Raw genomic sequence first — 26620 nt, forward strand, 5'->3', positions numbered from 1 at the left:
ACCAGAGCCCTGGAGGGGGGCAGGAAAGAGGGGAGTTTGGGGGAGCAGCCAAGGTCTCAAGCTTCTTCCCAAGGAGGCAACAGAACAGGGAAAGAAGCCTGAAAATGCTGCTCAGCCCCTGCAAAATGGGAATTGTTTATTTTATTTTATTTATATCTGTCTTTATTATTTTTACAAATAACTCAAAGAAGGGAACACATCTTCCTCCGCCTATTCTCCTCACAACAACCCTGTGAGGTGGGCTAGGCTGAGAGAGCGACTGGCCCAAGGTCACCCATTTAGCTTTCATGGCAAAGAGGGGACTGGAACCCATGGCCTCAGGCTTCCTAACGCAGGGCCTTAACCACTAGGCCATACTGGATGTCCTGGGTGTTGGTTTGGAATGGTCATTCTTAAAGACTTAAAGCTCCCGGGATTCATGCCAGTTGGGGGATTCTGGGAGTGGACATCCACGCAGCTGAAAAGTGGTTGAGAAACACGGATGTTGACATAGACATGTATGTACCAATATCCGTGTAGACACACATATGTGTTTGAGGATAATGAACCTTTAGGAAAATTATCCTCTGCTCCAGAAGGAGAAATGTAAGAATTCAAATCCACCTTCAAGGCCAGAAGTTGTTTGAGGTGAGTGTGGCTGGCAGGGCCCTTTCTCACTTTTGAAAGCAGCAGCTGATGAAGGGGACACAAACCATGATCAAAGTTGTAATTAACCCTGATCTTGACCGGTTTCACTTGCCATCTAACAGGACCCAGGTCTGTGTGTGTGTGTGTGTGTGTGGTAATTTCTCCTTAGTTTTAGGTTGCTCCTCTCCTTGATTAGTTTCCCTCCATTGCAGATATTTGCTTGAAATGTCAAGGAAATGCTTGCCAGCATTATCTTGGGCTAAGCACTTGTCAGTCTGGATGAGCAGCCCAGGCAGGCGGTTCCACCACAAAACAGCGAAGCCCTTATCCGTGGAGATATAAGCGCGAAGGGCTAATCCGCGTCATTCGAAGCGCTAAGGAAAAACGCGACTCTACCGCGATGACATAATCGCGGAGGGCAAATCCGCGCCTTCCGAAGCACTCAGCACCCTAAACCTAACCCTAACCCTAAAGCAAACCCCTAAACCTAATCCTAACCCTTACCTTAATTTAAATTGGCTTTCTGCCGCCGCGCTGTTTTAAAGCGCCCTTCCGTCACCGCGCTGTTGTCGCGGCGGAGATGACGCACCGTGATGACGTCGCGGCTTTAGCGACGTGGTTTTATCACCGCTATTTCGATGAGCGCGGTTTTGTTGTTCCACGCAGGCAGGTGAGGGAGGCAAGTGGGCAAGAGAGGAAAATGGGTGAAGAGCATCCGTGGAGATGAAGGCGAAGGAGGCAGGCGGGCGAGGGAGGGAAACTGGCAGAGAGAAGCTGGGCCACTGGGATGAGGATGAGCACAAAAGCAGACGAGGGAGGGAAATGGGCAGAGAGCTGAGACACGGGTGTAAGGATGAGCAGGAAGGCGGGCGAGAGAGGGAAGCAGGCGGGGGAGAACTGGGGAGGCGCAGATAGGCCTTGTGCCTGAGGATGAGCACAAAAGCAGCTGAGGCACGAAAGGGAGGGGCTGGGAGGGGAGGGGGCAGCCAGTGGGGGGATCAGCAGGTGTGCCAAACTGCCCCAAAAGTTAGCTACCTGTTAAGTCCTTTTGCCTCACTGTTTACTCTCTGATGGGATTTCAATAGAAAAAAAATTTTTTTTCCACACCAACATTTTTTAGAATTTCCCTTCTGTTACTGTGAGATGTTTCTAGTGACTTATGTGTCATTGAAAAAAACATGTTTTCACATTGTCAATAACTACACAGGTTTCTCTCTAGTCTAGATTTTCTGGTGCATTTTTAATGTTGATTTGCAATGAAATGGTTTCTCACACCCTGCCCACTTGTAAGGCCTCTCTCCTGTGTGACTTCGGGTGTGGATGCGAAGGGCTGAAGGTTGGGCAAAACATTTTCCACTCCCCAAACATTTCTATAGTTTTTCTCCAATGTGGATTCGCTGATGCCTCACAAGAGAATTTTTCCATGGAAAACATTTATCACACTCTGAGCATTTATGGGGCTTCTCTCCCGTATGGATTCGGCTGTGACTTCTAAAGTGAGATGACTGAGCAAATGCTTTCCCACAGTCCAAACATTTGTAGTTTTTTTCCCCTGTGTGAGTTTTCACATGACGTTTAAGGGCTGATGAGGTACGATAAAATCTTCCACATTCGTTGCACTGATATGGCTTCTCCCCTGTGTGGGTTTTATGATGGATCCAAAGGATTCCCTGACGAGCAAAGCATTTCCCACATTCTACGCATCTGTATGGCTTCTCTCCTGTGTGGACCCTCTGATGCCTTTCAAGACTGTCTTTTCTGGAGAAGCATTTCCCACACTCCCCACACTCGTACGGCTTCTCCCCTGTGTGGATTCTCTGATGAATCTGAAGGTCTCTTCGTGTAACAAAACTTTTCCCACAGTCCCCACATTCATAGGGTTTCTCATTTCTGTGTGTCTTCTGGTGACTCCGAAGTTGAGAAGAATTTACAAATCGTTTCTCACATTCTGGGCATTCATAGGGTCTCTCTCCAGTGTGAATTCTCTGATGTCGCACCAGAGTTGATTTCAAGGTAAAACTTTTCCCACATTCGAGACACTTTTCGTTTTTATCCCCTCTGTGTATTTTCTGATGACTCTGAAGACCTGAACTGTGGGTGAAACATTTTCCACACTCAAAGCATTTGTAAGGCTTTATTCCTGCATGGATCTTCTCATGGGACCGAAGACCTGAGTTCTGAGAAAAGCTCTTCCCACATTCCCAACACTTGTAAGGTTTCTCCCCTGTGTGGATTCTCTCATGGCGTCTGAGATGGGCTTTTCTACAGAAACAATTCCCACATTCCAGACATTGATAAGGTTTCTCTCCAGTGTGGATTCTCTGATGTCTAAGAAGGCTTGACTTTTGACTAAAGCATAAGTCACATTCCTCACATTTATAGGGGTTTAGTCTTGAGGGGATTCTGAGATCCTTGGAGTTTTTCCCAGAGAAAGATTTCTCACCCTCCAAACCTTGACTGGATCCACTTCCCACATGGACCTTCCTGTGGGTCAAAAGGAGAGACTGGAGAGCAAAGGATTTCCCACACTCTAAGCATTCATGGGATTTTTTGTCCTTTGGTGGAGAGCTGCTTGTGTTTGGTGAGGGGTCAAAGAGTTTCCAAGGCTCCATGGTTCCTCTTGGTTGCTGCCTTGGGCTGATTTTCTACCCTCTGTTGTCTTCAAGGTAAATCTTTGGTCACAATCTTTTATCCGCTGTTGGAGGGAAAAAAGAAAACAGAGAAGAGTATTTCCTTTTGGGAAATGCAGAGAGTCACAACATCTCTAGGAGGAAAACACTTATGTTGTTGTGGTCATTAAGTGATTTTTGGGACGTTGTTAAGTAAATGCAGCCATTTCAGCCATCTGCCACTGACCCCAGGACTGGACTTCAGCCCAGTGTCACCGTTGCCACCCAGAAATGCGCCCTTAATCCCCAGACCGGAGGCCTCTGCAGCCTTCGTGCCATCCTCCAAGCCGCCAGTTCCATGTCGTTTCAAGAAGGGAACGGAGCAGCTGTTGGCCATCCAGAGCTTCCCTTGGGGCCCCATCTGGCTCCTTCCACAACCCAGGGATTAGCAGAAGACATGGGACTGTCTGAATGAGACCATCGCTCTGCGTTTCTACCCGGATGGGAGAGAGGCCGGCCGATTCCTTGGGACACCCCAGGTTGCTCCTCCGATGCCCTGCGCGCAACCAGGTCAGACCGAAATGCTGTGTGTGTGTTTGTGTATTAGAAGGAGGAGCTCAGTCAGGCCACCCTAAAATAGACTCGATCCCAGAAGATCCCACAGGAAAAGAGGAGGGGAAATAGCTCCGATTCGGAGTTTCATTTTTCTCCGGGGGTGACAGCACAGGCACCCCGAAAAGGATCATTGCCGATCAGAGCAAATAAAGCTACACATAAAGATTTTTTAAAAGCTTATTTTCCAAACCAAGTTTCAATGACTCACCTTTAATATTGTCTCTGGGTTACTTGTTACCCTTCTGGGTCAAGGCCAGGGAGGATCCTCACCGCCAAACAGTTTGATTTCTCCTTAACCGATTGGCCCTTTGTGCAGGAAGCTCCTCCTCCAAAGGGGCCAAGATTTCCTAATTTTCTAAGATTGAGTCCCAGCCAAAATTTTGGGGGTTCTGATCCAAAATGCCCCTTCTCTTCTCTGGAGTTCACAGCCACATCTTCACTATTCCCCTGCAAAGGGAAATGAAAAGGACTCAGATGCTGAGCTTAATCCATAAACGGCCTGGAGGAGGAAGAGAAAAATAGGGTTGTTTGAGGAGGATACAAAATAACAGGAGACAGAATCGAGGTTCAAGAAGATCTTGATGGGCCATAATGGAGGAAACCAGCAGGATGAAGCCAAGAGGGACCAATGCATAGTTGTGAGTAGGAAACCTCAAAGGAAGGTGAGAGAGATCAGAAAAGGGCTCCTCTTTCCTGCTCTTTTTGGAGGTTGCAAGGCCCCCGAGATTCCAGGCTTCATGGGACCCAACGCTATTTTGGGCATTTCAAAATCAGGCAAGGCAACCTCCTGGCCATCAGCTTCTTCTCTCAGCTGCTCACAAGACCATTCTCAAAACCTCCGGAGAGTTTGTGCTTTCCAAAAGATCCACCAAGGAGGAGCTGCCACATCCCAGCTCCCCATAGCAATGAACTCAGTCTGGGCTAATTGCACATTGCATATCACAAAACATCTTTTAAGGCTCCTATTACTCCATTTTTCCAACTGCACTTGAGGGAGACGGAGGTTCAGAGGCTTCCTGTTCAAAAGGACCACAGAGAGACCTTCTGAAAGCGACCTCCCCAAAAGCTGCTGCCCAGATCCACCCCTCCCCCCGGGGAGCCTTGGCCGGGAGAGGAGGGGGCAGATCAAGCCCGAGGACGGAGCCCCCTTTGCCCCCCTGGAGGGGAGGGATCCGCTTCCTGCAGGCAACGCAGAGCCGGATCTTCCCCACGAAAACCCCGGAAACCCAAGAGCGGAATCCGCAGCTCCCTTCCTCCTGGCGGGGAGAGGATCTCCTGGGAGGCAGCCTCACCTGCCCCGAGCGGGACCCAGAAATCTCTCCCGAGGGATCCAGGGCGATCCTCCTCGTGCAAAGCGGGACACTCGGAAGGAAGCGGAGATGCAGCCAGATGGAGGGGAGAGGGAGGAGCCTTTGCTCTCTTTTTTGCCCCCGCCCCTTGTCCAGGTCCCTCCCCCTCCGCCCCTCCCCCTGCTCCGAAACTTCTTCTGTTCCTCCGATGGGCGTCGATGTCGAGGGTTCCTCTGGCCATGGGAAGAGTGTCCCTTTGCAGCACATTGGAAGCAGGGCTGCCCCGCCTCCTCCAGCGTCTTCCTGTTCTTCTCTATCTCTGTATTTCTGTTTGTGTGTATGTCTGTGTGTGATTGTGTCTGTGTGTGACCTTGTATGAGGACAGACACAGAGAAGCCCCTTTTAAGGTTCTTCTCTTTAGGAACTCCGTTTAAAGAGCCAGAAACCAGCGGGGATCTCTACTTTTTTTTTGGGGGGGGGGTACTTTTACTTTTTTGGTGTTCCTTCCTAACAGGATAATAAATATTTATTTTACTCCCAGGAATTTTTCACTCAGGTATCATCAGGATTTACACTGATCTGGAACAGCCACTGGGGCAGAAGTCACATGATGACCCTCCATCTGAGAATTAAAATTGGGTGGGGGTCTCTGAGCATGGAGGGGTCTTCTCATGTTCCTTTGTTTCCTAATCCCCAGAGACCCCGAGACAGGAAAGAAGAGAGTTTGGGGGAGCAGCTCAGATTTCCTGCTTGTTCCCAACACAATGCAACAGGGAAACAAGGCTGAAAATGTTGCCCAGCCACTGTGGAATAGAAATGATTTGGTTTTTCCCCTCACTTATATCCGGCTTTATTATTTTTCCAATAACTCAAAGGCAGCGAACATATCCCACCCTCCTTCCTTCCCATCTCTGGAGGGACCTGAAAATGGCTCTCCATGGAGGGTCGCCCTCCGACCTGACTGAGCTGGAGAGGATTTGCAAGGAAGAAGGGCAGAAAATCCCCTGATCCAGATGTGCAAATCTTGTCACTTTATATACAAAAAGACTGGAGGCTGTAACTGCTGCCAAAGGTGCTTCAACAAAGTAACTGTGTGAAGGGTGTGAATACTTATGCCAATGTCTCATTTTTTTTTTTTATTTTTTAATTCATTTGACAACAATTCTAAAATTCTGTTTCTTTTCTCATTATGGGGTTACGGAGTAGAGATTAATGAGAAAAACAATTAAATTCAACAATCAGGCTGCAGCATAACAAAATGGGCAAAAGCCAAGGGGGCCTGAATGTCCTAAGTGAGGTGGGGTCCCATTAATCCCGAGCTTGTCAGGCACATTTAGGCAGCCACCCATCATCGGCCCTTAAAGAGCAGGGGCTCCATCCGAATCGCCAAGAGATTTTTCCTAAAGTGAATGGAAAATCTGCTCCTTTTCATTCAGTCCCAAAGTCGGAAGTATCCACCGAGGGAGGAGGGAGGCAAAAGAACCAAGATGGCAGCTGTTTTAAAGGGAAACACACACAAAGCTAGAAAGCAGCAAGACTTTTACTGCAGAGCATGGCACCATCTGACTGCCTTCTCGAGTCTTTTGACCATCCAGTCCGTGCTCTAAAACAGTGTTTTTCAACCACTGTGCCGCGGCACACTAGTGTGCCGTGACATAGTGTAAGGTGTGCCGTGGGAAAAACACTTTATATATAGTCAATATAGGCATAGAGTTAAATTTTTTTAACATTTTCTAATGGTGGTGTGCCTCGTGATTTTTTTCATGAAAAAAGTGTGCCTTTGCACAAAAAAGGTTGAAAAACACTGCTCTAAAAGACACTCATTATTTTGAATAATAATGTTATTAATAAATTATATACGCCGATCAAACAAAGACCTTCAATACAAATGTGTACTAGTATGATTGTGAATATACTGTATGTATGTGCGTGAACGTATGAAAAAACAATGTGAAAAAAATAATCCCTCCGAAAAAGATAATAGGAAAAATAAATGTTTCCTCTTCATCCTCAGCCAGGAGAACTGGGGAGGCGCAGATAGGCCTTGTGCCTGAGGATGAGCACAAAGGCAGCTGAGGCACGAAAAGGAGGGGCTGGGAGGGGGCAGCCAGTGGGGGGATCAGCAGGTGTGCCAAACTGCCCCAAAAGTTAGCTACCTGTTAAGTCCTTTTGCCTCACTGTTTACTCTCTGATGGGATTTGAGGTTGTTTCAATAGGAAAAAAAAATTCTTCTCCACTCCAACATTTTTAGAATTTCCCTTCTGTCACTGTGAGATGTTTCTAGTGACTTATGTGACATTGAAAAAAACATGTTTTCACATTGTCAATAACTACACAGGTTTCTCTCTGGTCTAGATTTTCTGGTGTATTTTTAATTTTGATTTGCAATGAAATGGTTTCTCACACTCTGCCCACTTGTGAGTCCTCTCTCCTGTGTGACTTCGGGTGTGGATGCGAAGGGCTGAAGGTTGGGCAAAACATTTTCCACACTCCAGACATTTCTACGGATTTTCTCCAGCGTGGATTCGCTGATGCCTCACGAGAGAATCTTTCCGTGAAAAAGATTTATCACACTCTGAGCATTTATGGGGCTTTTCTCCTGTATGGATTCGGCTGTGACTTCTAAGGTGAGATGAATGAGCAAATGCTTTCCCACAGTCCAAACATTTGTAGTTTTTTTCCCCCGTGTGAGTTTTCACATGACAACTAAGGGCTGATGAGCTACTATAAAATCTTTCACATTCGTTGCATTGATATGGATTTTCCCCTGTGTGGATGTTATGATGTCTCCAAAGGGCTCCCTTATAAGCAAATGATTTCCCACATTCTACGCATCTGTACGGTTTCTCTCCTGTGTGGAGCCTCTGATGGGTTCCAAGGTTTTGTTTTTGGGAGAAGCACATCCCACACTCCCCACATTTGAATGGCTTCTCCCCTGTGTGGATTGTCTCATGAACCTGGAGCTCTGTTCGTGTAACAAAACCTTTCCCACACTCCCTACATTCATAGGGTTTTTCCTCTTTGTGCCTCATCTGGTGTCTCTTAAGTTCAGAAGAACTTACAAATCGTCTCTCACATTCTGGGCATTCATAGGGTCTCTCTCCAGTGTGACGTCTCTGATGTTGCAGCAAGTTTGATTTCTGAGTAAAACATTTCCCGCATTCGAGGCACTTTTCATTTTTCTCCCCTGTGTGCATTTTCCAATGAGTCCAAAGAGCTGAACTCTGCTTGAAACATTTTCCACATTCAAAGCATTTGTAAGGTTTGATTCCTGCATGAATCTTCTCATGGATCCAAAGATGAGCTTTCTGAGAAAAGCTCTTCCCACACTCCCAACACTTGTAAGGTTTCTCCCCTGTGTGGATTCTCTTGTGGATTCTGAGAGAGGATTTTTCAAGGAAAAAAATCCCACATTCCAGACACTGATAAGGTTTCTCTCCAGTGTGGATTTTCTGATGTCTAAGAAGGTGTGACTTTTGACCAAAGCATAAGTCACATCCCTCACATTTATAGGGTTTTATTCTTGGGGAGCTTTTGAGGTCTTTGGCGTCTTTTCCAGAGAAGGATTTCTCACCCTCCAAACCTTCCCTGGATCCACATCCCACATGGACCTTCCTGTGGGTCAAAAGGAGGGAGTGGAGAGCAAAGGATTTCCCACACTCGGAGCATTCATGAGGTTTTTTGTGGTTTTTCAGAGTGTTGTTTGTATCTGATGGGAGATTCCAGATTTTCCCAGGCTCCATGCTCTGTGGCACCTGCTTCCTTAGGCTGAATTTCTACTATCTGTTGCCAGTTGTCTTGCAAGTAAACGTTTGGTCACAATCTTTTATCCTCTGTTAGAAGGAGAAGGAGAAAAAAGTATTTCCTTTTCAGAAATGTAGAGAGCCACAAAATCCCCAATAAAACATCCACAATAATTGAGTTTAAATAGAGGTTTAAGGACAAGGCACAAGCACTTCAGCTTACTAAACTGTACCCCCAAGTGCATTATGGGACAAGGCACAAACAGCCTGCACAGATCACGGCTAAAAATGTATCCCTGAAACAAGACGCAGTTTGGGCTGAGAGAACATTTCCCCATGGAGGGACAGGATGAAGGCTGGACAGGGGCAGCCCCGCCCCAAGCTGAGTCCCCAGGAAGCCTCTTTCGGCTTCAAGGGTGCATCCACCCAGCCGTTACAACTCCCCCACTCTGTGGCCTTCCCTCCAGGGTCCACCTCCAACTAGACCAAGAGTGGTTTCTTACAACAAGTATCACTTAACTGCATCACTCTCTTGTCAAATTAAGATTAAAATAATTAACATGCTTATAGTCACAGTGCGCATGTGCGAGGCAGGCCGCTGGCTTCCCTTGCTCCGTCCGGTGGAGCAGAAAAACGCCGAAATAAACCAGCAGTTTGGAGCCTTACAAAAAGGGGTCCCTGCAACTGAGCGAGATCCAGGGGACCTGAACAAACGATTTCCTGAAAAGTCGACGCTCCCAGACGTCCTCTGGCCCACGCGGCAGCCCGGAGTGTTCTTCGCAGCGCTCGTCGAGGCTGGTGGAAATGGCGGCGCTGCGCTGAAGGCTTCGCTTCGGCATTTCAAGCTTTTGGCGTTTCAATCACCCACAAGCAGCTTCGGACTGGCATTTTATGATGCTCTATGGTCCTAGCTTTAGCCCTATTTCCCTTGCTGACTGGGAGGAGCCCTGGTGCCTATCTGTCTTCTGGAGGACTACTGTTACCAAAGGAGGTGGGTGACTCGAACGACGCTGGATGAGACAAGGCAGCTGGTTTTCCCCAGCTGCCGTAGTCTCTTTAGCCCCCCCCCTCCTCTACTCTGGCGGATCATATTACTGGAGGCTCCTGGCATTTTTCGACATCTTTGGCCCTGTTTCCTTTGGAATCTTTTTGGACTCTGTTGGCTGACTTTATAGAGGGGTAGTCGGTTTGATATGGGGCGGTATAAGATCTGGCAGTTGGCCTAGCGGACGTTGCCACGGCCCTTTAGTCTACCCCCTAGGCCCTTCCTACGGTGTGGCCTCTCCTTTCTTTCCCTGGCCCTCGGTTTGCTCTTACTCATACGGGGCTTTTGCCATCCGGTTCCCTGCTCACGGCTGCTGGACATTGGACTTGCGATCTGGCCCTGTTGGTACGACCATTGCTGCCTGTCGATGTCAAGGGATTCCATCTCAGCCCCCTTGGAACTTTTTGGACCCCTCTATCTCAATACCATCTATACCATCTATTGCGTAAGGAAGAGGGAAGACGAGACCTTCTCCCCGCTTTATATCTCCGCGAACCCACCGGACTGGACTTTTTGCGAACCCACCTACAAACTTTATGCGAACTTGCACATTCTTTAACAGCTGCACAATTTCTTTCCCTTGTGTGGGGAGTGCATGGGGTATGTATGTGTCTGATTGAATGATCCCACATTAATGAATTCTTATTAGCTATTTTATTGTATCATTGTATTTTAATTATTAGTGGGGTATGTATGTGCAGAATGCTTGGTCGGTTTGGATGGGGGGATTGAGAACGCGGCCCGGAGCCCCCACCACTGAGTGCAGAAGCAGAAGTGGATGGGGCCCCGGACCCGCCTCTTGTCCCAGAATGTATGGTACAAATGGCCTGCCGAGGAGAACGGGGGCCGCGGGATGGGAAGAGGGGTCTACGGGAGCGGGGCCGGGCCGGTGCATACCGGTCATGTTTGGGAGAGGCAGGTACGACGAGAGTTACAGGGCTAGCCATTACCGGGGAAGGAGGGTTCGCTACGTCACAGCGATCCCTCCTTCCGGCCCTGATAGCTCAACTCCAGGACCAGGTGGCGAGAGATGTCCTACGGGATTGGGCAGCATACAAATTTTATTAAATTTAAAATTTCAAAAATTCTCCAGACCAAGGTTTAGCCTAGATTTGTTTACTCACCTTTAAAGTTACGATCAAGAAGTCACTTGTTACCCCTCTGAGTCAAGGCCAGGGATGACCCTCACTGCCGACCAGTTTCATTTCTCCTTAGTCGATTGGCTCTTTGTGCAGGAAGCTGCTTCTCCATCCGGGCCACGATTTCCAAATTTTCTAGAATGGAGTCCCAGCCAAAGGTTGGTGGATCCTGATCCAAGATCTTCCCTTTCTCCTCTGTGGGGTTCACGGCCAGATCCTCACTGGTCCCCTGCAAGGAGAAAGGAAAAAGGCTCAAATGCCGACAGTAATTCTGCACTTAATCTCTAAATGACCTGGAAGAGGAAGCAGAAGGTGGAATTATTTGTTAATGGTAGAAATAAAGGAGAGAGAATTGGGATTCAAGGACATCTTGATGAGCCAAAATGGAGAGAAACTACCAAGGTGGAAGTCCAATGGGGCCATTGCATAGTTGTGAGTAGGAAGACTCAATGGAAGAAGAGAGAGAGAGAGATCAGATGGGCAAAAGAGCATGTGTGAAAAGGGCTGCTCTCTTTGGAAGTTGAAGGATTCCAGGTAGGCGGTTCAAACAAATACAGAGAGTGTTATTCAAGTGAGCCTTCTGGCCATCAGCTTCTCCTAGGAGCTGCTCACAAGACCAGCCTCAAAACCTCCATAGAATTGGTGGGTTCCAAAACATCCACCCAGGAGGGGCTGCCCCATCCCAGCCTCTTCTGGGCAAAAGGAGGAAAATACAAAGCTTAGAAATTAAAACAAAGGATTTCATTGTTGGCCTTTTAGGTGGCGCTCAGAGAAAAAGGATCTCTTGGGGGTTAAGCCAACATGAACTCCATTCAATTCATTTAAAGCCTTTTTTCTTTCCCCCAAACTCTCCCTCCCCCCCATTGCAACGAGGTCAGTCTGTGTTAAGACGACATAAAACATCTAAAAACTGTTTTAAAGCTCCATTTTCCAACTGCCCGTGTGGGATTTCGATGCTCAGGGACCTCTGACGGACTACAGAGAGACTTAAAGCGACTTACCCAAAAATTCCTTTCTGGATCCCCCCCCCCCCCCCCACAGCCCCGCAGGGAGCCTTTGCCGGGCGAGGAGGGAGCAGTTCCAACCGAGGGACGGAGCCCACTTTGTCCCCCTGCAGACAACGCCAAAGACGGATCTCCCCGAGGATAACCCTGCAAACCTAAGAGCGGAATCCGTAGCTCCCTTCCTCCTGGCGGGTGGAGGATCACCTGGGAGGAGGGACGGCCTGGAGGCCGGAAGAAGAGCAGCCCCACCGGCACTGAGAGGGATCCAGGAGCCTTTCTAGAGGGATCCAGCGCCGATCCTCCTCGTGCATAGAGGTAAGCGGAGATCCAGCCAGGGAGAGGGGAAGGGGAGGGGCCTCTGCTGTCTTCGGGCTCCGCCCCCGCACTCCAGCCACGCCCCTTGGCCAACTCCTTCTCCCTCCGCCCCTCCCCTGCTCCGAAACGTCTTCTGTTCCTCCAATGTCGAGGGTTCCTCTGCCCATGGGAAGAGTGTCCCTCTCTGCATGTTGGAAGCAGGGCTGCCCCTCCTTCTCCAGTGTGTTCGTGCGTGTGTGCATGTGTTATTGTTTGTGTCTGTGTGTCCTTCCTAACATGATAATAAATATTTATTTTTACTCCCAGGAACTTTTCACTCAGGTATCATCAGGATCTACACTGATCTGGAACAGCCACTGGGGCAGAAGTCACATGATGACCCTCCATCTGCTAATTAAAATTGGGTGGGGGTCTCTGAGCATGGAGGGGTCTTCTCACATTCCTTTGTTTCCTAATCCCCAGAGACCCTGAGACAGGAAAGAAGAGAGTTTGGGGGGCGGCTCAGATCTCCTGCTTGTTCCCAACACAATGCAACAGGGAAACAAGGCTGAAAATGTTGCCCAGCCACTGCGGAATAGAAATGATTTGTTTTTTTTCCTCACTTATATCCGGATTTATTATTTGTAACAATAAGTTAAGGCAGTGAATATATCCCACCCGCCTTCCTTCCTATCTCTGGAGGGACCTGAAAATGGCTCTCCATGGACGGTCACCATCCAACCTGACTGAGCTGGAGAGGATTTGCAATGAAGAAGGGCAGAAAATCCCCCGATCCAGATGTGCAAAGCTTGTCACGTTATATACAAAAAGACTGGAGGCTGTAACTGCTGCCAAAGGTGCTTCAACAAAGAAACTGAGTGAAGGGTCTGAATATTTATGCCAATGTCTCATTTCAGGTTTTTTTTCTTTTTTAATACATTTGCAGACATTTCTAAAATTCTGTTCTCATTTCTCATTATGGGGCACCGAGTGTAGATTTAATGTGGAAAAAAAAATTAAATTCAACAACTGCACAATCAGGCTGCAGCATAACAAAATGGGCAAAAGTCAAGGGGGCCTGAATGTCCCAAGTGAGGTGGGGTCCCATTAATCCCGAGCGTGTCAGGCACATTTAGGCAGCCACCCATCATCTGCCCTTAAGAGCAGAGGCTCCATCCGAATCGCCAAGAGATTTTTCCTAAAGTGAATGGAAAATCTGCTCCTTTTCATTCAATCCCAAAGTCGGAAGTATCCAGCGAGGGAGGAGGGAGCCAAAAGAACCAAGATGGTGGCTGTTTTAAAGGGAAACACACATAAAGCTAGAAAGCAGCAAGACTTTGACTGCAGAGCATGGCACCATCTGACTGCCTTCTCGAGTCTTTTGACCGTCCAGTCCGTGCTGTAAAAAACACTCTTCGTTACTTTGAATAATAATTTTATTAAGAATTATATACGGACATCAAATAAAGAACTTTAATACAATGGTGAACAGTATGATTGTGAATATACTGTATGTATGTGCGTGAACACATGAAAAAACAATGAAAAAAAATCCCTCCCAAAAAGATAGGAAAAATAAATGTTTCCTCTTCATCCTCAGCCAGCATATTCAACACCAACCCTTTATCACTAAATAAAATAATATGCATCTTCATTCCACTCTCAGCCCATTTTTCTCCTCTCTAAATCTTCAGTTCTCCCTATTCATTAACAAGGGCTAGTAAAAAATAACAAGGATATCTGGGTACAGGTGATGATTCTAACAACTTATGATCAGAAATCCATTCCCATTTATGGTCAGAAATCAAAGACTTCCAGTTCTCTGCCAACACACATATAACTCAGTTCCTGGTGAATTATAACATGTGACGTTAAAGAAAACATATTTTCCACATTGTTCACGACTAAACAGGTTTATCTCTGTTACGGACTTTCGGGTGCATTTTTAACTTTGATTTGCAATGAAATGGTTTCTCACCCTCTGCACACTTGTAAGGCCACTCTCCTGTGTGACTTCTGGTGTCCATGCGCAGTGCTGAAGGTTAGGCAAAACACTTTCCACACTCCAGACCTTTCTATGGTTTTCTCTAGCCGTGGATTTGCTGATGCGTCTCAAGAGTATCATTCCGATGATAGCAATATATATTTATATAAATATATGTGATGCAAAATAGATAATTTGTTATGAATCAAAGGCGATGACTGTGGAAAGGATGCACGAAAGTTCTTTGTAACCAATTGACACACTTTCTACAATTTGTAATGGAGGATGATTTTATTTGTTTTCATTCAAAAAATAAAAAAATTATAAAAAAGAGCATCATTCTGAGAAAAGCATTTATTACATTCTCATCATTTATGGGGCTTCTGTCCTGTATGGATTCGGCTATGACTTTTAAGAGAAGATGACTTAGTAAAAGCTTTCCCACAGTCTAAACATTTGTAGTTTTTTTCTCCTGTGTGAGTTTTCACATGACTTTTAAGAGCTGATGAGGTACGATAAAATCTTCCACATTCATTGCACTCATATTGCTTCTCCCCTGTGTGGGTTTTATGGTGGCTGCAAAGGGCTCCACTATGAGCAAAAGATTTTCCACATTCTATGCATCTGTATGGTTTCTCTCCTGTGTGGACCCTCTGATGCCTTCCAAGGTGGTTTTTTCTGGAGAAGCATTTCCCACACTCCCCACACTTGTACGGCTTCTCCCCTGTGTGGATTCTCTGATGAATCTGAAGCTGTCCTGGCTTAATAAAACTTTTTCCACACTCCCCACATTGATACGGTTTCTCCTCTTTGTGCATCTTCTGGTGTCTCCGAAGTTCATAAGAAGACACAAATTGTTTCTCACATTCTGGGCATTCATAGGGTCTCTCTCCAGTGTGACGTCTCTGATGTTGCACCAGACCTGATTTCAAGGTAAAACATTTCCCACATTCGAGACACTTTTCGTTTTTCTCCCCTCTGTGTGTTTTCTGATGAGTCTGAAGACCTGAACTCTGGGTGAAACATTTCCCACACTCAAAGCATTTGTATAGTTTGATTCCTGCATGAGTCTTCTCATGGGACCAAAGACCTGAGTTCTGAGAAAAGCTCTTCCCACATTCCCAACACTTGTAAGGTTTCTCCCCTGTGTGGATTCTCTCATGGCCTCTGAGAGTGGCTTTATCACGGAAACAATTCCCACATTCCAGACATTGATAAGGTTTCTCTCCAGTGTGGATTCTCTGATGTCTAAGAAGGCTTGACTTTTGACTAAAGCATAAGTCACATTCCTCACATTTATAGGGGTTTAGTCTTGAGGGGATTCTGAGATCCTTGGAGTTTTTCCCAGAGAAAGATTTCTCACCCTCCAAACCTTGACTGGATCCACTTCCCACATGGACCTTCCTGTGGGTCAAAAGGAGAGACTGGAGAGCAAAGGATTTCCCACACTCTAAGCATTCATGGGATTTTTTGTCCTTTGGTGGAGAGCTGCTTGTGTTTGGCGAGGGGTCAAAGAGTTTCCAAGGCTCCATGGTTCCTCTTAGTTGCTGCCTTGTGCTGATTTTCTACCCTCTGTTGTCTTAGGGTAAATCTTTGGTCACAATCTTTTATCTGCTGTTGGAGGGAAAAAAGAAACAGAGAAGAGTATTTCCTTTTGGGAAATGCAGAGTCACAAAATCTCTAGGAGGAAAACATTTATGTTGTTATAGTCTTTAAGTGATTTTTGGGAGGTTGTTAAGGGAAGGCAGACCCAAGGAAGAGGTGGAGGGGTGCCTGAAGTGGGGGGAGCCTGGAAGTCCAGCACAGGCCACGCATGAAGTAGGAGAGCTGCAGCCACCTCCAGAAGCCTCAGTCGCCCCACCTGGGCCCTGCAATGGGGCAGAAGTGCCAAGATGGTGCCTTAAGTGGAGTTCTGGGGCCTTCAGCCATTTCAGCCATCTGCCACTGACCCCAGGACTGGACTTCAGCCCAGTGTCACCGCTGCCACCCAGAAATGCGCCCTTAGTCCCCAGACCGGAGGCCTCTGCAGCCTTCGTGCCATCCTCCAAGCCGCCTGTTCCATGTCATTTCCAAGAAACGTGTCCCAAAGCATCCCTAAGCTTCTCCAGGAACCCCTCAAGTCAAATGCAGACTCTGCTGGGACTCTGATGGCCTCTCTCCCCCACAAGACAAAGCCGTGCTTCTCACCTGGGATTTCATTCACTCAATGACCAGTGAAATCATTATACTAATTGAGCAAAGCCATCACGTGATATCTCACATAATCACCAAGCAAGATTCCAATTCCATTGGTAGTCATAAGTCGAGGACTACCTACAGGCAACCCAAAAGATGAAGGCATCACGGAAGCCAAAGAGGAGGAAAGAGAGTTGAGGTGAGTGTAAGCAACCCATTTTTTCTTCCCTTTTCTGATTATTCCACTTCCAAGCTCCATCCCATCATGACTCCTTCATCCTGGCTTCTTTGTGACACATTGGCTCCCCCTGCCTGGATCCCTTCCACGGCTCAGTCTCTTCCTCTTGGGAAGACCATGCAACTCTCCTTCGTGCTGTTTGTGTGCTGTTTAAATCTGCCTATCTTCCCTATCTCATTGAGGGGCTGCTCCAGGGGACTTATGAGAGTAAAAATGGAGAGAGGAAGATAAGTGTAAACACAACAGTATCAAGTCATGAAATGATAAACAACGGGATAAACAATGAAAGTACAGTAATGTCAAATGAAAAATGGACGGTGGGTGAAGCAGGGAGTGTGGGTAGAAATAGGCTTTGCTATCAGTCTAGTGGCCCCCTCCTCTCTACCTGCCCCACAGGGGTCCTTCAGTAAGAAGTGCCCCACCTGCCTTGGGCACGAAGGGAACGGAGCAGCTGTTGGCTTCTCCATCCAGAGCTTCCCTTGGGGCCACATCTGGTTCCTTCCACAACCCAGGGATTAGCAGAAGACATGGGACTGTCTGAATTGAGACCATCCCTCTGCGTTTCCTACCCGGATGGGAGAGAGGCCGGCCGATTCCTTGGGACACCCCAGGTTGCTTCTCCGATGCCCTGAGCACAACCAGGTCAGACCAAAATGCTGTGTGTGTGTTTGTGTATTAGAAGGAGGAGCTCAGTCAGGCCACCCTAAAAGAGACTCACTCGATCCCAGAAGATCCCACAGGAAAGGAGGACGGGGAAATGGCTCCGATTCGGAGTTTCATTTTTCTCCAGGGGTGACAGCACAGGCGCCCCGAGAAGGATCATTGCCGATCAGAGCAAATAAAGCTACACATAAAGATTTTTAAAAAGCTTATTTTCCAAACCAAGTTTCATTGACTCACCTTTGAAAACCATTTGGGTTACTTGTTACCCCTCTGGGTCAAGGCCAGGGAGGATCCTCACCGCCAAACAGTTTGATTTCTCCTTAACCGATTGGCCCTTTGTGCAGGAAGGTCCTCCTCCAACGGGGCCAAGATTTCCTAATTTTCTAAGATTGAGTCCCAGCCAAAATTTTGGGGGTTCTGATCCAAAATGCCCCTTTCTCTTCTCTGGAGTTCACAGCCACATCTTCACTATTCCCCTGCAAAGAGAAATGAAAAGGACTCAGATGCTGAGCTTAATCCATAAACGGCCTGGAGGAGGAAGAGAAAAATAGGGTTGTTTGAGGAGGATACAAAATAACAGGAGACAGAATCGAGGTTCAAGAAGATCTTGATGGGCCAAAATGGAGGAAACCAGCAGGATGAAGCCCAAGAGGGACCAATGCATAGTTGTGAGTAGGAAACCTCAAAGGAAGGTGAGAGAGATCAGAAAAGGGCTCCTCTTTCCTGCTCTTTTTGGAGGTTGCAAGCGCCCCCCCCCCCCGAGATTCCAGGCTTCATGGGACCCAATGCTACTTTGGGCATTTCAAAATCAGGCAACCTCCTGGCCACCAGCTTCTTCTCTCAGCTGCTCACAAGACCTTCCTCAAAACCTCCGGAGAGTTTGTGCTTTCCAAAAGATCCACCGAGGAATTGCCACATCCCAGCCTCCTCACTGCAATGAGCTCAGTCTGGGTTAATTGCACAGTGCATATCACAAAACACCTTTTAAAGCCCATTTACTCCATTTTTCCAACTGCACTTGAGGGAGACGGAGGTTCAGAGGCTTCCTGTTCAAAAGGACCACAGAGAGACCTTCTGAAAGCGATCTCCCCAAAAGCTGCTTCCCAGATCCACCCCTCCCCCCGGGGAGCCTTGGCCGGGAGAGGAGGGGGCAGATCAAGCCCGAGGACGGAGCCCCCTTTGCCCCCCTGGAGTGGAGGGATCCGCTTCCTGCAGGCAACGCCAGAGCCGGATCTTCCCCAGGAAAACCCTGGAAGCCCAAGAGCGGAATCCGCAGTTCCCTTCCTCCTGGCGGGGAGAGGATCTCCTGGGAGGCAGCCTCACCTGCCCCGAGCGGGACCCAGAAATCTCTCCGGAGGGATCCAGCGGCGATCCTCCTCGTGCAAAGCGGAACACGTGGAAGGAAGCGGAGATGCAGCCAGGTGGAGGGGAGAGGGAGGAGCTCTCTTTTTTGCCCCCGCCGTCAGGCCCCGCCCCTTGGCCAGCTCCCTTCCCCTCCGCCCCTCCCCCTGCTCCGAAACTTCTTCTCTTCCTCCGATGGGCGTCGATGTCGAGGGTTCCTCTGCCCATGGGAAGAGTGTCCCTTTGCAGCACGTTGGAAGCAGGGCTGCCCCGCCTCCTCCAGCGTCTTCCTGTTCTCCTCTATCTCTGTATTTCTGTTTGTGTGTATGTCTCTGTGTGTGTGTGATTGTGTCTGTGTGTGCCCTTGAATGAGGCCAGACACAGAGAAGCCCCTTTTAAGGTTCTTCTCTTTAGGAACTCCGTTTAAAGAGCCAGAAACCAGCGGGGATCTCTACTTTTGGGGCGGGGGGTACTTTTACTTTTTTGGTGTTCCTTCCTAACAGGATAATAAATAACTATTTATTTTTACTCCCAGGAACTTTTCACTCAGGTATCATCAGGAATTACACTGCTCTGGAACAGCCACTGGGGCAGAAGTCACATGATGACCCTCCATCTGAGAATGAAAATTGGGTGGGGGTCTCTGAGCATGGAGGGGTCTTCTCACATTCCTTTGCTTCCTAATCCCCAGAGACCCCAAGACAGGAAAGAAGAGAATAGAAATGATTTGGTTTTTTTCCTCACTTATATCCGGCTTTATTATTTTTACAATAACTCAAAGGCAGTGAACATATCCCACCCGCCTTCCTTCCCATCTCTGGAGGGACCTGAAAATGGCTCTCCATGGACGGTCACCATCCGACATGACTGAGCTGGAGAGGATTTCCAAGGAAGAAGGGCAGAAAATCCCCTGATCCAGATGTGCAAATCTTGTCACTTTATATACAAAAAGACTGGAGGCTGTAACTGCTGCCAAAGGTGCTTCAACAAAGTAACTGAGTGAAGGGTCTGAATACTTATGCCAATGTCTCATTTCAGGTTTTTTTTTAAATTCCCTTGACAACATTTCTAAAATTCTGTTCTCATTTCTCATTATGGGGCACTGAGTGTAGATTTAATGAGGGGAAAAATGAATTTCAACAACTGCACAATCAGGCTGCAGCATAACAAAATGGGCAAAAGCCAAGGGGGCCTGAATGTCCAAAGTGAGGTGGGGTCCCATTAATCCCGAGCGTGTCAGGCACATTTAGGCAGCCACCCATCATCGGCCCTTAAGAGCAGGGGCTCCATCCGAATCACCAAGAGATTTTTTCCTAAAGTTAATGGAAAATCTGCTCCTTTTCATTCAATCCCAAAGTCGGAAGTATCCAGCGAGGGAGGAGGGAGCCAAAAGAACCAAGATGGCGGCTGTTTTAAAGGGAAACACACATAAAGCTAGAAAGCAGCAGGACTTTGTCTGCAGAGCATGGCACCATCTGACTGCCTTCTCGAGTCTTTTGACCGTCCAGTCCGTGCTGTAAAAGACACTCTTCGTTATTTTGAATAATAATTTTATTAATAAATTATATACGCCTATCAAAGACCTTTAATATAACTGTGTACTAGTATGGTTGTGAATAGTTTGCATGTATGTGCGTGAACGTATGAAAAAACAATGTGAAAAAAGAAAAAATCCCTCCCAAAAAGATAGTAGGAAAAATAAATGTTTCTTCTTCATCCTCTGGCAGCATATTCAACATCAACCCTTTATCAATAAATGGAATAATAAGATGCATCTTCATTCCACCCTCAACCCATTTTTCTCCTCTCTAAATCTTCAGTTCTCCCTATTCATTAACAAGGGCTAGTAAAAAATAACAAGGGTATCTGGGTACAGATGATGATTGTAGCAACTTATGATCAGAAATCCATTTCCATGCATGGTCAGAAATAAAAGACTTCCCGTTCTCTGCCAACACACATATAACTCAGTTCCTGGTAAATTATAACATGTGACGTTAAAAAAAAATCCACATTGTTCACAACTAAACAGGTTTATCTCTGTTATGGACTTTCTGGTGCAATTTTAACTGTGATTTGCAATGAAATGGTTTCTCACACTCTGCACACTTGTAAGGCCACTCTCCTCTGTGACTTCTGGAGTGCTTGCGCAGTGCTGAAGATCCGGCAAAACGTTTTTCACATTTCAGACATTTATATGGTTTTTCTCCAGTGTGAATTCTCTGATGCGTCTCAAGAGAATGTTTCTGAGAAAAACATTTATTACACTCTGAGCATTTATGGGGCTTTTCTCCTATATGGATTCGGCTGTGTATTCTAAGGGAAGATGAATTGGAAAATGCTTTCCCACAGTCCAAACATTTGTAGTTTTTTTCTCCTGTGTGAGTTTTCACATGACTTCTAAGGGCTGATGAGGTACGATAAAAACTTCCGCATTCATTGCATTGATGTGGTTTCTCCCCTGTGTGGGTTTTATGGTGGCTGCAAAGGGCTCCACTATGAGCAAAAGATTTTCCACATTCTATGCATCTGTATGGCTTCTCTCCTGTGTGGAGCCTCTGATGCCTTCCAAGGTTCTGTTTTTGGGAGAAGCATTTCCCACACTCCTCACACTTGTACGGCTTCTCCCCTGTGTGGATTCTCTGATGAATCTGAAGGTCTCTTCGTGTAACAAAACTTTTCCCACAGTCCCTACATTCATAGGGTTTTTCCTTTTTGTGTCCCTTCTGGTGTCTCTGAAGATGAGAAGAATTTACAAATCGTCTCTCACATTCTGGGCATTCATAGGGTCTCTCTCCAGTGTGAATTCTCTGATGTTGCACCAGAGTTGATTTCAAGGTAAAACATTTCCCGCATTCGAGGCACTTTTCGTTTTTATCCCCTGTGTGTGTTTTCACATGACTCCGAAGAACTGAACTCTGGGTGAAACATTTTCCACACTCAAAGCATTTGTAAGGTTTGATTCCTGCATGAATCTTCTCATGGTTCCAAAGATGAGCTTTCTGAGAAAAGCTCTTCCCACACTCCCAACACTTGTAAGGTTTCTTCCCTGTGTGGATTCTCTCGTGGATTCTGAGATGGGCTTTTCTACAGAAACAATTCCCACATTCCAGACATTGATAAGGTTTCTCTCCAGTGTGGATTTTCTGATGTGTAAGAAGGTGTGACTTTTTCCTAAGGCATAAGCCACATTCCACACATTTATAGGGTTTTAGTGTTGGGGGGCTCCTGAGATCTTTGGAGTTTTTCCCAGAGAAGGATTTCTCGCCCTCCAAACCTTCACTGGATCCACTTCCCACATGGACCTTCCTGTGGGTCAAAAGGAGGGACCTGCGAGCAAAGGATTTCCCACACTCTGAGCATTCATGGGTCTTTTGGTGGTTTTTTGGAGTGCTTCTTGTGTCTGATGGGGGATCCAGGAGTTTCCCATGGTCCATCCTTCCTCTTGGCTGCTGCCTTGTGCTGATTTTCTACTGTCTGTTGATAGATGCCTTGCAGGTGAATCTTTGGTCACAATCTTTTACTCTCTGTGAGATGAGGGGGGAAAGAGGAGAAATAAATTTCCTTTTGCGAAATATAGAGAATCACAAAAGCTTTCCCTTGGACGGGATCCTGAAGGTCTTCCAGCCCAACGCATCCCCCAATGGTCCCGTGATCTAAATTCTGATGCTTGGCCACTGACTCGTATTTATGACTGTTGCAGTGTCCTGGGGTCGCGTGATCCCCTTTTTGTGACCTTCTGACAAGCAAAGTCAATGGGAAAAAACAGATTCACTTAACAACCGCGGGACTAACTTAACTGCACTGATTCAGTTAACTGTGGCAAGGAAGGTCACAAAATAGGGCAAAACTCACTTAACAAATGCTTCACTTAGCAACAGACATTTGGGGCTCTGCTGTGGTCGTAAGTCGAGGACTACCTAAATGATATGGGCAAAGTTGAATTTTTTTCTCCTTCAGGGCCATGAAATGCTGGAGGTCTCTGAGTCTGTCCTGTTCCTGAATCTCCTCTTCCTTTTCTCCGCTCCCTCTTTCCTCCCTTCTCTCATTCACAGCTCAATTGGCTTTTCCTCCCCCTTCCTTTCCCCTCCTCACATTCCCCTTTCCTGCTCCTCTCCGCCTTCTCTGTTTGCTCCTCAAATGGACACCTAACCTCAAAAACGTCATCCAAAAAGCAGAACAAAGAATGTTCTTTCTGCGCCAACTCAGGAAGCTTAAACTGGCCAAAGAGCTGCTGATTCTGTTCTTCAGAGGAATCATTGAGTCTCTCATGTGCACCTCCATAACTGTCTGGTTTGGCTCTGCAGCCCAACAAGAGAGATACAGACTTCAGAGGAGAATCAGAACTGCAGAAAAAACAATGGCTGCCAACCTGCCTTCCATGGAGGACCCGTAAACTGCACGAGTCAAAAAGAGGGCTGTGAAAATATCTACAGACCCCTCACATCCTGGACAGAAATTGCACACCAAGACAACTAGACACAAGAACAGTTTTTTCACAAATGCTACATTACTATTACTATTAGTCTTCTCATCGTTCCTATCACCCATCTCCTCCCACTTATGACCACTGTTCCCTCTAAGGTGCGCGCGTGCGCGGCCGCGCACGTCGCTAGAAACCTCCGCGCAGAGCTTTCTAACTGCCGCGCAGAGCTTTCTACCAAAGCAAACGTGGGGAAGTCCTTTGCAGGCAGCTAGAACTGGCCGCCTGCAAAGGACCTCCCCAGACTTGTTTTGATGAGCCGCCAGTCCTCTTGCTTCTTCTCCTTCACCAGCAAAGCTCCCGCAGTGGTGCCTCTCTCTCCACGCGGAGCACCTGAGCTGGCCCCCGCGTTATCCCTCCCCCTTCCTCCTCTGCCGTGCTTTTGAGGCCGCGGGAGCTAGTAGGAAAGCGGCGGAGGTGGAGGCGATGGCAGGGATAACCCAGAGCCCAGCTGAGGTGCTCCGAGCGGAGGGGGAGGCACCACCGCCGCTGCTTTGCCGGTGAAGGAGAAGGAGCAAGAGGACTGGCGGCTTTGAAATGGTCCCGCCGGCTGCAGATTTGATTCAGCGTAAGCAGGGGCCGAACACATGCTGAGCCGACTTTGCGCAGTGAGGCGGAGTAATTCAACCCCCCCCAAAGAACACGTGTGTGTGTGTGTGTGTGTGTGTGTGTGTGTGTGAGAGAGAGAGAGAGAGAGAGAGAGTGAGAGAGAGAGAGAGAGAGAAAGAGAGAGAGTTGGATCAAAATTGGTGGCCAAAGGAGTGGAGGGAAGGAAGGAAGGAAGGAAGCCCTGCCCCCTGTGAAAAAAACTGAAGATGGAGCAGTGAATGAATAAGCCATAAAAGCAACAAACAGTTAATGCGTAAGTAAGCTGAGGAGCAAGTTCTCAACTAAGGAAGCAATATTAGAAAGAAATATAAAAAGCTCAATATGCCAAAACACTTATTTTAGTCTTCATTTAATTACTTGTATTGTAGTCTGATGTAACATCTTTTTAAAGTTAACGTTAGTTAGAAAAGATAGGGTACAAAACTTAAATAATAATAAAAATTCTACATTCATTTTGAAAAATAAATGCAATACTTGATTAATTTCATATCTTTATTTAAAATAGTTTTGGCATGGCATATCATTTTATTGACTCAGTTGGAAATGATGTGGATGTTGTATCTGATTCTGAGGTATATATATTCTTAAGTAACATAACATATAGCATATTGTCCAAACTTGCTAGACTATTTAATTGATCTTTTTACTTTAAAGGGGGAGAGTTTCATGATAAATTATTTTATTACATTTATGTTGTATTTATATATTATATTTATTACATTTATATTCCACATTATATATTTGTATTGTTATTTTAGTGTTTATTGTCAATTTTGATATATATTGATATATCAATACTGATTTTAATCATACTAAATAACAATTACTGCTATTATTTATCAGCATTAAATATTTACATTTTTAATATCGAGTTGGTCATATTTTAGAATAATAGGATTATCTTTTAATAGGATAATTGGCAAAATCTAATTCAAATGTGATGGGTTGCATTCCAAAGGAATGTGAGAGGACAGGTTGCCTGCAAAATGCCAGGACCCAGGACCTGTTGGTGCCATGTCTAGCCAGTCTAATGATCTAAAAGCTGAGCAGAAGTCTTTTTTTTTTCAGGGTGAGCGGAAAAGTATAGTGTTTGAGTAGCACATTTTCATGCCTGGCATTCATCAGGCTGAAACCTCGCTCGCAATTGGCGCTTGACGCTTGGAATGTTGCGCAAATGTCCAGCAGACGAGACAGAAGTTCAAACTGTTGCTCTCTTAGGTGCTCAGGCATGAAACTGTGCCGCTCAAACACTGTACTTTTCCGCTCACCCTGAAAAAAAATTAGAGGGAACATTGCTTATGACCACAAGACTGTAACTTAGTGGCTTTCATCCTTACATTGATATTGTTTCCTGATTGCTTATTTGTACCCTAGGACTCTCACTAAGTGTTGCATCTGATGATTCTTGATGAACGTATCTTGTCCTTTTATGTACACTGAGAGCATCTCCACCCGAGACAAATCCCTTGTGTGTCCATTCACACTTGGCCAATAAAGAATTCAATTCCTATTTCTAAATTCTAATTTTAATTCTATTCTATTCTGCAGCTTCCTAACAAGACCAGCCTCCAGTCCAAAGGGCTTTCAAAGGTGTCATTTGTGAACCTCCACATCGCAGCCTCTTCAGCACAAAACCAAACAATAATAATAGTTGGAGTTTAAAAGGCTTTGTTCCGTTTCGCCAAACAAAAGCAAGCGAAAGCAAAGAACATCCGCTTTCTCTCTCTCTCTTTAGATTAAGAAGAAAGAAAAAAGGACCTTTTCCGGGTTGGGAGATCCTGAGCTCAGTTCAAAGCATCTAAACTCCCCCCCCCTTAAAGACCCCCCCCCCCAAACTGAACGGGGGAGGCGAGGAGCCTCTGTGAGGGTTTCCCTTCCATCCCCCCCATAATCCTTAGGGGAAAAGCTCCGTCTGTAGGGAGCCTTCCCTCTGTTCCCAGAGACGCCCAGTCCCAGCCCTCCCATCCCGGGATCCTCGCAGGCTCAGGGACCCTCCGGGGAAGAGGGGCCACTCCAGCTACCTTTCTCCTGCGAAGGAAAAGCCCTCCTGGCAGGAAGGGACCGCAGCGGAAGGAGCCCCAACTGTTCAAGGCGAGGCCGAGCGACCCTCTACGGAGGACTCAGCGGCCATGCTGAGCAGCGGAGAAAATCCCGGGGATGAACGCGCAGGCTCAGACGGAGACGGGAAGGGCGGGGCGGGGCGGGGCTTCTGCTCTCCTTTTGGGCTCCGCCTTCTGCAAGTAACCACGCCCCTTGCTCTCAGGAATCCGAACAGAAGGGACCCTGGAGGTCTTGTAGTCCAGCCCCCCTCCTCAAGCAGGAGATCCTATCCCATTCCTCACAAGTGACCGTCCAGACTCTTAAAAGCCTCCAGTGATGAAGCACCCAAAACCTCTGAAGGCAAAGCTCTTCCGCTGGTGAATTGTTCTCTTAGGAAGCGTCTCTTTACGTTGCTTCTCTCCTTGATTACTTTCCATCCATTGTTTCTTCTCCTGCCCTCTGGGGCTTTCTAGAATAATTACTCACTCACACACACACTAATACACACACATACATGCACAATCTTTCAAATAGTTCTTTCTCCCCATCCATTCCCAAGAAGGCAAATCATTCACTCTGCTCGGTGATATTGGTGGTTTCCAAATTAGGTAATAAATAAAAATCAATACCTTACAGGTGATCCTCAACTTATGGTCGTCTGCCCATTATGGACCTCCGTCATAAAGGACCTTTTGTGTGTGTTTGGGGGGCTCTCTTGTACT

The 26620-nt window shown here is 46.8% G+C and overlaps 1 protein-coding gene across 1 annotated transcript; it reads right to left on the bottom strand.

Annotated features, from left to right (window-relative positions):
- Nucleotides 1-1871: 1871 nt before the first annotated feature.
- Nucleotides 1872-26019, bottom strand: LOC148046989 (uncharacterized). The gene is made up of 6 exons (XM_087711783.1): nucleotides 25880-26019; nucleotides 20792-22293; nucleotides 14947-15906; nucleotides 7646-8620; nucleotides 2749-3018; nucleotides 1872-2661 (listed from the first exon to the last, which is right to left on the bottom strand). The coding sequence occupies exons 2-6, from the start codon at nucleotides 22201-22203 to the stop codon at nucleotides 1998-2000; spliced, it is 4281 nt and encodes a 1426-aa protein (XP_087567909.1). The 5' UTR covers nucleotides 22204-22293; nucleotides 25880-26019; the 3' UTR covers nucleotides 1872-1997.
- Nucleotides 26020-26620: the final 601 nt, after the last annotated feature.

Source organism: Thamnophis sirtalis, unplaced genomic scaffold, assembly GCF_051295495.1.
Source record: "Thamnophis sirtalis isolate CommonGarterSnake01/CBP01778 unplaced genomic scaffold, rThaSir2_p1.2 scaffold_3, whole genome shotgun sequence".
NCBI classification, from domain to species: domain Eukaryota; kingdom Metazoa; phylum Chordata; class Lepidosauria; order Squamata; family Natricidae; genus Thamnophis; species Thamnophis sirtalis.